The 15,946-nt window shown below is 39.3% G+C and overlaps 2 protein-coding genes across 6 annotated transcripts in view; one reads left to right on the forward strand and one right to left on the reverse strand.

Moving 5' to 3' along the window:
• Positions 1 to 2,242: 2,242 nt before the first annotated feature.
• Positions 2,243 to 4,793, forward strand: prnpa (prion protein a (Kanno blood group)). The gene is made up of 2 exons (XM_079637958.1): positions 2,243 to 2,379; positions 3,503 to 4,793. Exon 2 carries the CDS (start codon positions 3,514 to 3,516, stop codon positions 4,042 to 4,044), a length of 531 nt encoding a protein of 176 aa, XP_079494084.1. The 5' UTR covers positions 2,243 to 2,379; positions 3,503 to 3,513; the 3' UTR covers positions 4,045 to 4,793.
• A 1,852-nt stretch (positions 4,794 to 6,645) lies between these two features.
• The window catches only part of ccdc92 (coiled-coil domain containing 92), a 92,824-nt gene continuing 83,523 nt past the window's right edge, over positions 6,646 to 15,946 (reverse strand). For all 5 annotated transcript variants that reach the window (XM_079637560.1, XM_079637561.1, XM_079637557.1 and 2 more), the window contains exons 2-4: positions 13,054 to 13,263; positions 11,541 to 11,582; positions 6,646 to 8,427 (exon numbers count right to left, since the gene is read on the reverse strand). In XM_079637560.1, the coding sequence (XP_079493686.1) occupies positions 7,550 to 8,427; positions 11,541 to 11,582; positions 13,054 to 13,189 (1,056 nt within the window). In that variant the 5' untranslated portion in view covers positions 13,190 to 13,263 and the 3' untranslated portion in view covers positions 6,646 to 7,549. The remainder of the gene's footprint in view (positions 8,428 to 11,540; positions 11,583 to 13,053; positions 13,264 to 15,946) is intronic.

Below are 15,946 nucleotides of genomic sequence, written 5' to 3' on the forward strand. Positions count from 1 at the left end.
AAGTAAAATTTCTATGATTAAGGTTTTTTGATTGTAGTGTCTGAACAAGTATAGACACGTTTGAAAACATTTCACATATGTTTTAGTGCTTTAGCATGCTATACAATGAGTCTATACAGTTAGCATAAAGTTAGCTCTTAACTGCTGGATCATGCTAGTTTTTCAAACTTGTGGGTCTGGGGTGATTTGTGCCAAAGGGCCTGGGTTAAGTTGTGCCAGATCCAGACCACCTGTGCCTCCATACTCACAGGGGATAATCTGGAGAAGTGAGGAGATGGGCATGCCTCATCAGTGTTTGACTTAGGCCATTTGTTTAATTTAGCTAACACTGATTTCAGTTTTGAGTTTGCACTATGTTATTAAAGAGAAGTTTTATTAAGTTTTTAAGTGGCCTAAATCACAGGATGTTTAGAAATTAGCCTAGTCACTTTATTCTTATATGTTACATAATTGACAGACAGCATTCTATGTCAAAATACATCTATTGCCAAAGCCTTTTTGCCTGAAATGATTCACAAATATCATAAATTGTGTTGCTATGGTGCTCTAAATGGTTGCTAGGGCGTGGCTTGATAGCTTCACAATGATCCTGAGAGACTGATTGGTCGTCTGAGTAAAATGAGCCCGCCCTCTTGTCTCTGTGACACTGTGATCCAGAGTTATGTTCAATACAAAATTGACCATATTGGAAAAACGCATGCTATGGTATTCTAACAGTTTAATAGGGTGACAATATCTAAATAAACCTTAAATTGGTAATTTTGTATTAAATTTGTCTTGCTTTTATATAGCATTACAGTTCATAACATTAAAATGTTCTGTTTTACTTCAGAAATCACTGGCACAATTTACCCCCAACGTATTCCCCCAAAGGCACAACTTACCCCGTACCAGGGGCAAGTTGTGCCACGAGACCACTTTTTTCCCAAAAGCTATATTTCTGAAACAATGTATTTCAGATCCAAAGTTATTGTTCTCAGGGATGCACCACATCCTGAAATATATGTACATCCTTAAGTTGAAGGCATTACTGTCATGGCCTCACTTTAAAGTCACTTTGAGTAAAAACTGGCACAACTCACCCCACTCTCCCCTATATGAAACCTACACACTCCGATTCATATATTTGTTTACATGTGCCAATCCAAACTAAATCTAAATTCAACGTAGTGCCGAGTCGCTAATTGTCAATTTTTATATAAAAAAAGAAAGCTTACATTTAAATCAGAAGAACTTGATCAGTAAATATCCAGTTCCTAATATTATCATGGCAGTATAAATATATGTTGGTAAGGACTTTTCGAATCCGACTGAGAAAATAGTTTACATTCTTAATTTGTTGATCAGATTATTTCGGGTTTACACCAACCCTTCCAATACAATCGCTACATCCAGTGTGCCCTACACTTAATATGCGTTACAAATCTGGTAAGATACACATGTCATGTATTATGCATTATATAGCCTGATGCATAGGCTAGCCTAATATGGAAGCTTTCCGGCACTTAATTACAAAACAAAAAGGGTAATCGCGAATTTTTATTTCATAATTGTATATATAAAAAAAGAAAATCGCAATTGAGAGTTAAATGCGAGTTTTTATCTCATAATTTTGAGGGGGAAAAAGTCAGAATTGGGAGATAAAAAGTCGCAATTATCTTTTTATTATGTGGTGGAAACAGGCTTCCATAGTAGAGTAAATATAGGCTACATCTTGATATTATGACACTTTACGAGAGTCCAAAAGACCGCAAGTTAAAATGCTACCCACAGTACCCAGATAGCAAATGACATCTGTCCAAGTTGTGGCCCACATTCTTCTGGCCCACATACCGCATGGAATGACGAGAATGACTCAACCTGAGAGTCACACTAAAACCGGCTTGATGTGTGACCTTTTCTGCAGCCGGAACTGAGACATATGTGTCATGGTTAGCCCAGATGAGGCCTTAAAATGACCAATATTTTTGTAGCACACACTACCAACAACAGTGTAAATGTAAGAACCCTCAGTCTTCCACATGATAGGTCCTCTAATGTGTTACCTAACCATCTCTGAGCTCATGGAGAGACACAACGACCCCACACTATGACCCCTGGGCCTAAACACGTATGTCAAATCCATAGACTTTCTTAATCCTGTTGATGGATTAGACCAGTGGTCTGATCCTATGCCGGTGAGACGGACCGACGTAGGTTCATTCGCTCAGCCAATCAGAGAATGAGCAGCAGTCAGTTAATGCCACTGTGTACGTGTAAATGTGTGAGTTCCGTCTCATACTCTCATTTATTGAAGCACAGCAGACTGGAGAGGAGGACGACACTTGGACAGCCATCCTGAACCTTCCAAAATACATTTCCTCCAGACACGTATTAAACGTAAGTCAGTGCATTCTCCTTTGGAGGAACTAAACTACTCTATTTTATAAGAATATCTATGCATAATTATTTGTATTGTTATTTCTAAAGAGAAGTACACTCACACTTGAAAATGAGATATTCTAGTTCAGAATGCTGTATTCTTGTTTATTTCTGTTCTTATTTCTAATCAAATGCTTGTATATCACGTCAATGAAGATAATAGAATGAAAACATTTGCTTTTGATGCAAATTCCAGTGGTTTACATTAGGGTCCTCCTTGTGACCGTATACATTTTTTTAAATCATTCGATTGTAAAAGTCCACAGTCTTGCACGTGTGCAGGGGACGAGAATATTCTAGAGATAACCAAACACTGAACGAAAACAGATTAGCTTTCTTAAAGCTGCCAGACTGGCGGCCCAGTTTCTGAAAAGATCATGTGCTTCTCATTTCACTGTCTGACTCAAGATCATAACATTCATAGAGATATTTTATCGTGCATCGTGGTGGAAGATCACGAGCTTCTCAAGTTCAAGTCAAGCAATAAATGCGTCAATGCAGAACCTGATTTACAACAAAAAATAATGTTATTAATCAGTATTACAATAGTGATTAATGACATCATTTTTCCTTAATCATTAATAACTATAATAATTAATATTCATTATTACATCCTTGAAAATTATTTTAAAAGACTTGCCAATAGGGTACTAAAATACCTTAATAAAATTAAATTTAATATACATATTAAAAAAAGTTATATCTGAAAAAAGTTTGTGGTTTGTACATTTGTCTCGTTTTAAGGATTTCTTTTACTGAAATACAAGACAAAATACTGTTGTTGTTTTTTGTGCCGTTAAGGGCCTCTACACATTTCAGTAAATAAGACTCATTTCTCTTCGTGGCATTATTGGCTTTGTCTACATCCCTCTCATGACACTGTCTGTGTCCTCTGTGTCCACTAATCACTGAGGGACAAATCTCATTGTGACCGACGCATCAAAAGACTTATTGGTTTTCCGGATTATGTTTAACTCTTTCAAAGAGTGCGTGCATGCACACACCCTTCAGATGATCCCATTGGAACCAGTCTACACAGTGCGCGTGGATGTAGTCAACCTCTGACCTTCTGTTTTCGCAGCGTCCCCCGGGATGTCTTCCCAATGTAAGATCTTCTCTTTGATGAACTGCCTGTTACTCCTGACTGTGATGCTCCCGGCGGTGCAGTCGCGTCGGGGCGGGGGCTTCGGCCGCGGCGGGGGTCGAGGTGGAGGATGGGGCGGCAGCAGCTCGGGTCGTGCGGGCTGGGGAGGAGGCGGCGGAGGAGGGCATTACCGTGCCCCACCGGTCCACACCGGAGGCTCCTCGGGACACAGCACTGGGAAGGTAGCAGGAGCGGCTGCTGCTGGAGCTCTGGGGGGAATGCTGGTCGGCCACGGCTTGAGCTCAATGGCCCGACCCGGATACGGGTACGGGCACGGAGGGTATGGAGGCTATGGAGGATACGGAGGCTATGGCGCTGGGCACGGGCATGGACACGGGCATGGTGCTGGGCATTCAGGAAATTATAACGAGACAGATGTGGATTACTACACGGGTGCTGCCAGTGCCGGACCCCTTTATAGCTGCGTGACAGTCTTGGGACTCGTGATGCCATTCTTACTTGGGTACCTTCTGTCATAAAGGGTACTCTCAGAAATTGGCACAGTTCATTCTTGGGCACCTTCTTGCATCTGTCAATAAAAAAAGTCTAACTAAATAAAAATGTGTGACATGCAGTGTTAAAACACGGACTAAATGCAATCAAACAGCATATCAAGGATTTCTGCCCGAGAAATAGACCACGTCCATTTACAATATTTCCTGTGTTTTGGCTCGGAAGCGGGTTATGATGAGCACAAGCCTGAAGTCAGAAGTTTGTACATTTTTTAAACATCAGATTGATGTTTATTTTTTTTAATGAACAATTTAGTTTAGTTTCCTTGAATAATGGAATTTTGTACCATTTAAAATATATGATAAAGAGCAGGTAGTTTATCATTTAAAGAGTTTTTCAGAGCATCATGGATTATATGATATATACATATCCTGTATATTGTTTATTGATTGTAGTTCTCTACTGAGCCTTTTCAACCTTCTCAATGTTTTAATCTGCTCGTTCCTGCCGTTTACGTCAGCGAACATTCAAAATAAAACAAGGCTTATGGTAAAATCACATTAACAATAATAAGCTTGACGAAGTGTGTCGAGTCGAGAGCAAATCTTGTTAAAGGGGCTCTGGCGAGTTCTACCTCACTTCCCCCGAGCTCTGTACCAACCGGCTGATTGGCTTAAACCAATAAGATCTCATTGCTTTCGCGTGTACACCCTCTTAGATCTGTTTATCAGTATGTATGTTTATTTTTGTACTGCTAAAATAAATGAAATATACTTCCTACAACACTTGACTTTTTGTATTCCGTGTGAGTGATACGCAGGAAAATCCATGTTGGTCCAGGCTTATGCTGTTAGAGCTGGTAAAGTGTTGGATGCTAAACTGAGCTGTTCCACCAACAATCCCACTTCCCATGCTGGTATAGCGGCTGAGGCCGATCAGACACACAATGATTTGTTATATCTAACAAATAATCCACAATACCCCTCACCAATAAGCAAACCATGAGGTAGAGTTCTGATAAGACTGGTTTACAACTCAAAGGATTGTAGAATTTCATTATAAATTCACTTTGAAATAGACAAATGTACCATCCATTCTAATCCTATACCCTCTATTATAAGCACTTGAGATATGCACAATCATGTATCCACATTTCCTAGCATATGTTCCTTTATAGTGCTTAATCTAAACTCGTTGAATTAAATGTCTTAGCCTTAATATTTAATCGATATCACATACTGTATATACCATGTGAGGTATCTAAAGTTTCTATTTTAATTTCTTGAATGATCATTTACAAGTCGATACCTGTGCAGATTAGTATACTAAGAATCTTTAAGTTTCTCCATCAACACCCAAACAAATTACATATGCAAACCACCATGCTCAAAGATAAAGGATCAACTTTTCCTCTGAAAGCACGTTACCCTTGGCTCACTGACCTCCTGGAGGAGTGACGTCTTCACACTCCAAAAGATCATCGGTCACAGGGTTCTGAGAACTTCTGACGTGAAGACGATGTCTTCTAAGAACCCCTAGGTTTGTGCCAGGCTGCGGTCTTGTTTTTCCACTCACCAAAGATCCTCTGACTCCAACTGGTTCTCTCACATCAAGACAACATCAGCAAAGATCAACCGGAGCCTCAACAAATTGCATAAGGACACTTCTATTCAAATGGGCGAGACATGCAAGTATGAAACTTAATTCTCATTATTTGATGATACATTAAGTATCCCTACCTCTTTTCCCAGCAAGCAAAACATACAGTACCTGGATTTTTCAGCAGGAAATATGGGTAAATGTGGCTTGATTCAAGTAAATCATATATTAAAATCCATTTGTTCTTCGCTCTGGCCATATCAATACTTTTCGTTTCTGATTCTCAGTCAAGAATTTTAAATGTACATCATAGAGTAATATACACAGACGTGATTACACTTAACATGTGAAACATATACAGTATGAATGGAGCGGTTACATTAGGTGTGTATTAGCGCTCGACCAGCTTCCTCTCTCTATCTGCAAACTTAAAAACCATATCTGAAACGTGAAATAGATCAGAATAAACTTGTGCAAATTGAGAGTCATAGGATCTGAAGCACATGCTGTTTTCTTCAAATAACAATAATGAGACCTGAGAGGAAGTGTGAGGATAAGGCAAACGTCAAGTTTTAAAAGGATAGTTCACCCCCAAAAATTCTGTCATTATTTATTCATCGTCATTTCAAACCTTTATGACTTTCTTTCTTCAGTGGATAACTTTTTTTTTTTTTTACAAAAATAAAGAATGAACTAATGTGATTACAATGAACGAGGAGCGGAGCTTTCAAGCCTAAAAAAGTCTTCATTCTTTAAAACTGCATATAAATAATAATAAATAGTTATAAATAAATAAAAAATCATTACACTTTAAATATTCTAATTTTGATCCTTTGAATTACATAAGGCTGAGTAAAAAAATTTAACAATCTTCAATTTTGGGTGAACTATTCTATTAATAATGCATGATCCCAAAAACATATCATGTGCAAAATAACCCGAATAAACAGCATTTTCTTACACTTGAAGAAAATGCTTTTATTTCACCCTACACAACACCTTTAATTATTTTTATGCGTAGAGTATTATTAATAAAAGTAAGTGCAGCGATGAGATTATGAATAGAAGTGACCTCTTTGAGACGGTGATTTCAGAAGGAGTTTAATAAGGAGCAGGATTGTTCACATTAGCCAGTAGATATGTGAGTGAGAGGGGAAGGAGAGCTGAAGGAGAGTGGAGATTCCAGTACTACTGCAGTGCTTATGAATAAATATGAGTAGATATGAATATGCATTAGAACATCAAATCAGCAGGCAATGACGACATTTGGCAATATATGAGTGTGTGCGTGTGTGCGTGTGTGCGTGTGTGTGTGTGTGTGTGTGTGCGTGCGTGTGTGTGTGTGTATGTGTGTTTGCACCTTGAGCAAAGCGAAACGGGACATTGATGACAAGAACAGAACGCGCAAAAAAAGAGGCTAAAAAAGTCCAATGGGAAAGGAAAACAGGAAAACAATCATTTGGCATGCTCACAGTTCTCCTTCTCAACCGACGTGAGACAAAGACGTTATTCTAATGACCATGAACGAAAGTCTTTGCGTTTATACAGTGTTGCATAAAAGCAGCAGGACATACAGAAGCTCTTGCTGCCATCCGTAGTCTCTCAATCGTTCAAATTCTCTCACATTCCCGGAAAAACAGTCTTTGCCTAAACCTCGCCAGTGTGTATTGTTCAGCATTTCCCAAGTTTGTGCTGTGTGACTGTGTTTGTTAGTAGTCTAGATCTATCCGTTGTGTATTAAGGGGTGTGTTTGTGTTTGATACGTTTATTGACAAGTGATATGTTGATGATTTGAGCATCTGTATGTGTGTGTGTGTGTGTGTGTGTGTGTTTTCACAGTCATAAGGAGCTCCGCATATACTGCATTGGTCTTAATACATCTATGTTGATATACTATGTTTTAGGATGTGTAAATATGCGCAGTTGTCAGTCTTAAACAGTTCTGTCTGCACCTGAGCGTTTGCGAACCACCTGTTCTCCATTGACCTGGTCCACGGCGAGGGTCTCCACCTCCGCCTGTTTCCGAGCGGCTCCTCCACCGGATGAGGGTGAGCGGTGGATCCGATGGGCCACTCCTATATGCGCGTTGGCACGGGGTCCGTCCCGCGCTGGACTATTCCTAGGGCTCGGAGGCACAGGCATGTGGGCGGGGCTTGAAGGCGCAGGGGGTGTGGCTGAAGAAGCGATGGGCGGGATCACAGAGGGGCGTTCCCGCAGGACCGGTTGAGACTCCGCAGGGGCCGCTGGCTCTCTGGCTTGCAGGAATGGTGTAGGATCTGGCATGGCATCTACCGAATCTCTCAGTACCACCCTACGGCCGTCTGTGGCGCCCAACCGGTACAGCTCTGTGTATTCAGAGTGCAGCGGCTGCGAAAGGCTTTTGCGCATGCGCCTGCGGGGAGTCTCGGGTTGCCGGATGTCCTTGTCGTTTCCCGACGGCACGGGCACTGGAGCGGGAGGAGGGCTGGGTTTGAAAGAGCTGACGGGACTGACAGAGGGGCTTATACCTGCCGTCCCGCCGGCGAGAAGGCGTTTTTTGGTGGCGTGGAGCTGGGAGGTGAGGTAAGCGATGGTGCTGGCTCTCTGTTCCAGCTCTCCGGACAGCACAGCCAACTTATGGCTCTTCAACTTCAGCTCGTCCAGGTACTTCTTCTCTCGCTCACGGATGGTGTTCTCCAACACCGAGATCATGGCGTTCTTCTGCTCCAGATCCCGCAGGAGCTCCGTGTTCTCCTGCTCTTTAGCCTTCAGCTGAGCCTCCAGCTCCTCACAGCGCTGGTGGAGCTCTCTGCAGCGAGCCTCGCCATCATCTGAGTGAGAGAAAGACGATACATGCAAACATTTAAAGGGATGCTATACACATATATATAATATACTTTGATCCAAGGTTCTTCAACTCCAGTCCTGGATGGCCAGTGTCCTGCTAAGTTTAGCGCTAACCCGCCGCAAACACAAGCAAACAAGCTCAAGGTGTTCAGAATTACCTGAAAATTACAGGCTGGTGAGTTAAATTGGGATATGTACTAATGCCTGCAGGACGCTGGCTCTCTGGGACTGGGGTTGAAGAGCCCTGCTCTATTCCAAAACCCAATGAGCTGACTATGCATCTCCTAAAATACCCAATTTTAACAGTATTACATACAGTATATCCTTCACTGAAGGCAATCCCAGAAAGCACTGCAAAATAACCTCAGTGAAAAATAAATCCAAAACGGTGAAGAATGTGTGGAAAGCTTACTAAAAGCTTACTAAAGTTTCATTAACTACTGAAAAGTATTGACAATTTCAGTATATTTTTAAAAAAAAGACTATTTAATCAAATGTGTGTGTGCTGTGTATTATGCTTATTAAAGTATAGCCTTGTTAGCTTAGTAAAATGATAACGTCAAACTCCATTTCAAATCGATAGCCGAGTCTCTAGTCTCCAGTGCTATTTGTGTGACGCATGAGTTATTAGCTGTATGGAGTGCTTTTAAATCGATCGCTTGTGAGGTTCTGTGATGATCATAGAAGGCAGCTGCCTTTAGATAGCTAGGCAGAGAAGCAGTTCACTATGTTTTGGAATAAAGCTATTGTGTTAAAAACAAAGTCTGAAATAATATGTTCAAATAAAGATATTTCTGCAAACTGGGGGGGGGGGGGAAAAACACCATTCTACTTTAGCCTATAGAGGGCAGCAGTGAACTGTGAATCAGATATCAATAAACCAATTAGCTCTGAGAAACTAATGGCTATGAAACATCAAACCAGGAACAGGAACTCTCTCCCAGCGCTCCCTTAAGATCTGATGTTAAGCTTTTGACAAACAGCATTTGTTGTATTATGGGAACAGCTCATAAGCTTAGCTCAGCACAGATTTTATCGATTTCTCCATAAATTTATCTGGATGGACACTGAAATTGCACGAAGGATTCTAAAGCATCATTTTTACAGCATTTTATCCATTTGGAATCAGTGAAAAATACATTGGTTAAGTCTTATAAATGTCATGTTAAAGACATATTTAGGGTGGGTCTGAGATGGGGCAGCTCAGAGAGAGGCGAGGGGGAGTGCAAGGCAGACACAGACACAGATCCTATCTCCCCTTACACTGCTAATGGATGTGAAGGTTGAGGGAATAGCAGTGTCCTGCTTTACTGACCTTCAGCATTGCAACAGTCTAAACAATTGCACGCAGGGGAGGATTTCTCTCTCATCTACTCTCCTGCTTTCTCTCTATTTAAATTTAGTGTGCTTTATTTGCATTACAACTACTAAGCATTTGTAACTGCAAAATAAAACAAAAAAACAAATCTAATAAAATAATAAAATAATATAAAATAATAAAATATAATAAAATAAAAATAATTATAGAATCAGGAAATTTAACAAAAGATTTATCAAATGTAACTAAAAATCAGATTTATTAAAAAGAGAAAGCACAGTTCCAAAAAAGCGCTGATGGGAGTGGTGGAAATACTGACGACGCGCAAATTAAAGAACACAGACGCAGATCATTTGCATAATGACCAACCATTATGCAAATTTTGCTCATTTTTTTTTTTAGCTCATTTTTCGCTCTCTTCCTCTCACTTTCCCTGACCGCTTCATTACCACTTAGCAATAGCCACACAAGTTAATGAGGTCACCTTCAAATTCACACACAAACCCAGTTGGACAACCGTAAATTATCCACCACGAAACACACTCCAGCACAGTCATCTGAGGTCAAAGCGATAGCTTCAGTTTGAGAGATTACCATAGTTATCTGTGACGGACATGTAGTGTAATGAGAATGAACCTTCTGCCGAACCTTCAGTCAAGAGCTGGGTTTAAGTTATAACAGAAATAATCTCAATTATTATCTGATGGCTGGATTAAGGGTGATACTTGATCTTTAAAGTGAGACGAATATGTGATTCTCATTTACAAACCCTCTAGTGCCATTCCTCACTCATTTGTGAATGTCTTTGCACGTGAAAAACAAGTGTTATGATGTATGGCAGTGCTGTTGGTCTTGAATCTCATGTCTATTGTTAGGAACATGAGCGTAGGGATCTAGTCAGCAGGTTGCAGATGATGCATTAGCCTTTTGCATTAGCGCAGTCATTCATAATCTCATTTCCTGTGCTGGACTCAAAACTGACTCGCATCCGCCACATGCGAGAACACAAACAACCATACAGACGCCAAACAAATGTGAAACAAATTCATTATACAGCATTATTACAAAGCTCTCTGGAATACTTGATTCTGATTGGTCAATTGGAGCGTTTTCGCTGTTGCTTTGTTTCTTTTATAATGGACTTTTTTTTCGAACTATTTTGCTATTTTTCTTAATCAATATCAATACTTCATGTATGTATTTGTTAAGTTGGTGTGTAATAAACATAATAATGTACAGTCAGTCATTATCATGTACAGAAGACATTGGAAATGTTTTGTCATGTCTGTGGGAACTGCGTTGAGCATTCAGAAGCCTAAATTGAGTGTTTGTGGTGTGACTGAAAGGCTAACATATATTATACAGGGTCAAATATAAAGGGAGAGAGAGGGAAATGTCTGTGTGTGTATGTGTGTGCTTGCTGGTTGCCAGGTTGCAAGGCACGGCTGTGGTGGTATATGCGCGCTGTTGAGGGACACAGTTCTCTTTCTTTGCGGAAAACAAAAAAAGTCTTATTTACAACCTTCTGCAAAGAGAGTAAGACAGTGGAAGATAAATAAAGAGACTGCCAGACAAACAAGAAGCTAAATATGAGCGGCCTTTCTTCTCCCGGTTGTATGTCCATCTACCAGGCTATCTGAGATTCCTTTTAACGGGTGAATTTTTGGCACTTTAACAGCATCCTAGCAACACCTGACACACACACACAGCCCCCTTGCCTTGCGTAAGCATTTTGTTCTGACCACATGTGACACACAAAGTGTGCGTGAGAAATCTTACCGCCTGGATCTGAGCTCCGCATTGTCAGCTCATATGTCAGTTCTGTGAAGCAAAAGAGAGGATAGAGGGAGTGGACAGGACGACAAAAGGAGGAGTGTGAGAGAAGGAGGGAGAGAGAGAGATCAAATGTTAGGCTGGCAGCACAGAGAATCACACTACCGTCAATGACAGCAGTTGAAGATCACATGACACAAGACATCACCTGCAACAGGAGATCAAGAGAGTGAGAGCAACAGGAGACAGAGTCAACCAGGGATAAAAGAGCATGTGGGAGTCAAACAACACGAAACTTTCACATCTGTAGTCTGAATTTTGAGTGAATATTGACCTGGATTTTATGTTGACTGTTTTGATTTGCTATGCTTTAATGTGCTGTTTTGCTTAGCACGTTAATGAACAGCAGACAAAAGGACCAGGATTTCATGTTGGCTTTGTTTTGATTTTATTTGCTTTGTTTTGCATTATTTTGCTTTGGTTTTTTTTGAGCATTAATGAATTACACACAATAGGACCAGGATTTCATGTTGACTTTGATTTGATTTGTTTGTTTTTTTGCTTTACTTTGTTGGTTTGCTTAGCTGTTTTTTGTTTTGTTTGTTTGGTCTATTTTGTTGTTTTGTTTTGGGCATTAATGAACCACACACAAAAAAAACAGGATTTCACGTTGACTTTCTTTTCCTATTTTGCTTTACTTTGCTGTTTTTTGTTGTTGTTTATGCACACAATAGGACCAGGGTTTCATGTTGACTTTCTTTTGATTTGTTGTGTTATTTTGTGTCAAAATTATTTTGTGTTTTTTTATTTATTCATACATTTTTTTTGTGCATTAATGAATTACACACATTAGGACCAGGATTTCAAGTTGATTGGATTGTGAAGCAGCATAAATGAGGATCGAGCCTCAATGAGATTAACTGTATTCTCCCAGGCCTGAATATTAATCCCTGTGGCCGTGTTTTACTCTATTAGCGTGGAGAGGTGACCTAGTGACAGGACCGTATAAGATGTACGTGCAGTACGTGCCAGACACGTGTGTTTGTTTTTGATGCAGATGTTTAAAATGACACCACCAAAGTGACCTCAAGATGTCAACATCATTAAACTAATACTAGAGTTGCTTGTCATGGGAAACATTTCACGAGGGCAAGTGTGTGGGTGAGTTCAAATCCGGCTCGAGTCACATCCTAATCCCATCCTACCCTCTTCGTCCTTGTTTTGTCAAATCTCAGTTGTCCTCTGAATAAAAAGTGGCAAAAGTCCAAAAATAAAATAAAAACAATACAAAGTGGCCTTATAAAATATGAATAAATGCACTGTAAATTGGAATTAATGTATCTTTATTGCTCAGCAAAACTATTTAACGCAAACAAGTAATTATAATAAGAATTTGAGCCATTAAATAAACGAGACACTTAATTTGAATGATTATAGTGCTTTATTTACTGTAGACGTTTTACAGTTGAGTGATGTGTGTGTGTGTGTATGCTGTAAGTGTATTGGCATGTGTGTGTACCTGTGCAGTGCTGCTGTAGGCGGCGGATCTCAGCGTGAAGGCCTTTTAATGTGTTGGCATGGTCTTGTTGCAGGAACAGCAGGTTCTTCTGCGCACTGTGCAGTTGATTCTCCAAGGTCACACTCGCCGAGGCCATTATGATGATACGCGGTCACACTCACATGTAGAAATAAACTCACTCACACGGGCACACACACTAGCCCAGGACACCTGTAAACACAAGAATAGAAAATACTGATCATACTCAATATACCAAATATTCAGCCTTATGACAGTTATTACCCTTTTGCATAACAAAGTGATAAGCCAATTAGACGCCTATCCTTCTCTCCAAAGCCCACCCTACAGTGATGAGACTGATATAAAATTATATAAATTATACTGATTTGCTGATAATTTATTATTTATCATGTTATTATGGCCAAAAGCTGGCTGATATTAAATAAAATATATTATATTAAATATTAAAATTATATTAAATAAATTATATTTAAATGATTATTTTATAATACTTTGAAATAGTTCAAAATAACACCCCAGTCACTCTTCCTACAATTCACCAGCAGTGAAGTGTGTGTGACTGTACTTGTTTAAAACAGCACATGCCACAGTGCTGGCTAAAGCTACACTCGGATGAGAGGTTTACTCAGACACAAATGCATGTCTGATGCAATGGAGTGACATCCATAGTGAGCTCAGGAGACTGTCACACACAAATACAATAAAGCAATCGAATTAAGTTTACTCCGGATATCACAAACCTTTCCCCGAATCACCGTTCCACTGTCTGAGAGGACAAAGAGCTATATTTAGCTAATGACAGCATAATGGTTTGACATTACGTAATGCCTTTCGGATGAGGCAGAGAAGCGAGGGATAGTATTGATTTAAGGGGGTGAATGCTGGTTTCCACAGACCCTGAACTGCTCAGGGATCCTCTCCCGTCCAGAAGAGGATCATACATATTTCATCATTTTATTTTGTTTTCCCTTGAAGTTCTCTGATCCACTTAAAGTGTAAGTAGGGCTGGGTGAATATTTAGCTGGTGATTCAAATTAAGCAACGTTGTGCTTCTTATCTGGCCATTATTGTTATTTGATTAGTTTTGCGATCCTTTCTTGCCTCGTGACTATGGAAGTGTTAAGACAAAAATGCTTTAATAGAGTCATGTACACTTGAGTTGTAAAAACAGTGCTAAGGTTTGTACAGTTACCGTAGTTTGACTGTCATCATGTCTCTGTAATGGCATTTTTAAAATATAAATATATATTTTTTGGAACAACAATTTTCTTTTTATTCAGTACGTCAACAAAAGTGACAGTATAGACATTTATAATGTCACAAAATATTTCTATTTCAAATAAATGCTACTCTTTTGAACTTTCTATTCATTGAAAACAAAAATATTAAATGGCACAATTGCTTTCAACACAGATAATAAGGCATTAATTCAGCCAATTAAAATTTTTTCTAAATGATTATGTTTTAAAGTTACATTATTTTAAATTGTAATATTTCACAATATTAGGCCTACTGTTTTTAGATTCTATTTTTACCAAATAAAAATACGATACAATGCTTGATGGGCATAAGAGTAATAAAAAAAATTGCATATATATAAATGAAATGAAAATGACTAATTTCCTCATGCTCATTTAGTGAAAAACTATAGAAAACGTGTTAATTATTTTAAATAATTTCGCTGCTGTGACTGGTCATATCTGAAATGTAACTTTGTAATGTTGAGTTTCTTAGTTTAAATCAAATATCTTCGGTACATGAAAAAAATATGTAAAAGTTTTGCGTTCTAAAAAGTTATATGATTACTGTCACGAGTAGTATAAGTCTCAGGATGAACGCAGAAAGTCTTTTTTAATAATCAAGGAGTAAAAAAGAACAAGACAACTACACTTTAATATAAACAATACCAGACAAGGAACAGAATAAAACACAGGGTTTAAATACAAGGAGTAAACAAAGGGAACAAATCAAGACCAGCTGAACAGAATGATTAATTAATGAGTAATCAAAATCACAATAAACAAAACATTTACAGTACATTAAACATTTGTCTCTTATTACAAAAATCAAATAAACCTACATTTCTCATGATATTACCCTTTACCAAAAACACTTTGGCCCAGCGTAATATAACATTCCAGTTTGTACTTCGTAGATTAAACTCACTTGTGGGCTAATTTATTAATCTAACACGTTTAACTTTTTTCTTGCTTCTACCAGAAGATAAAAAGTGTCCCATTCATGAAAGGGAAAGGCTTTGATTTAGTAAAAGGGTACTCGTAAAGCCCTGTGTTTGGTATGAATTATTAACAGAGATCTCCATTGTATTTTCGGCAGACTCTTCCCTTTGGGTGCGCTTCTTTCTATCATGATAATGCAAAAGAATAAAACTGACAAATCCAGAGGAGAAACACAAAGATAGGAGAAAGTGCCTCGGGTATGTTGAGGGTCCGCATTGGTAATCACATTCTGCTATTTGACTGCTATTCTGCTCTCATGGGAAAAAACCATAGACAGTAAAAGAAATGGACACATAGACTTCAACAGAGAAAAGTGAAGTCAATTAGAAGCACTCACTTCCTGATGGCTGAGCGTACTGCGCAGGCTCAAACTGAGCTTGACGACGTAGATGTGACGTGAGCAACCTGTCTGACAGCTGTCAGTCTTCTAGTAGCTGTGCCGACAGAAATCTGAATCATTCCCTTCCAAATCTCGCAGAAACGGAGAGCGTGATTATTAGCTGTCCATGAGCTAGCAGCAGGATCAACTTTATCACTCTCTATGGGCTTCTCCCTTTTATGCCTCCACGTCCCCCCGACAGCCTGCAAGCTTCTCCGCCCGTCTATACGGTAATTTCTCGACTGTGCGACAG

Source organism: Phoxinus phoxinus, assembly GCF_949152265.1.
Source record: "Phoxinus phoxinus genome assembly, chromosome: 15".
Classification (NCBI taxonomy): domain Eukaryota; kingdom Metazoa; phylum Chordata; class Actinopteri; order Cypriniformes; family Leuciscidae; genus Phoxinus; species Phoxinus phoxinus.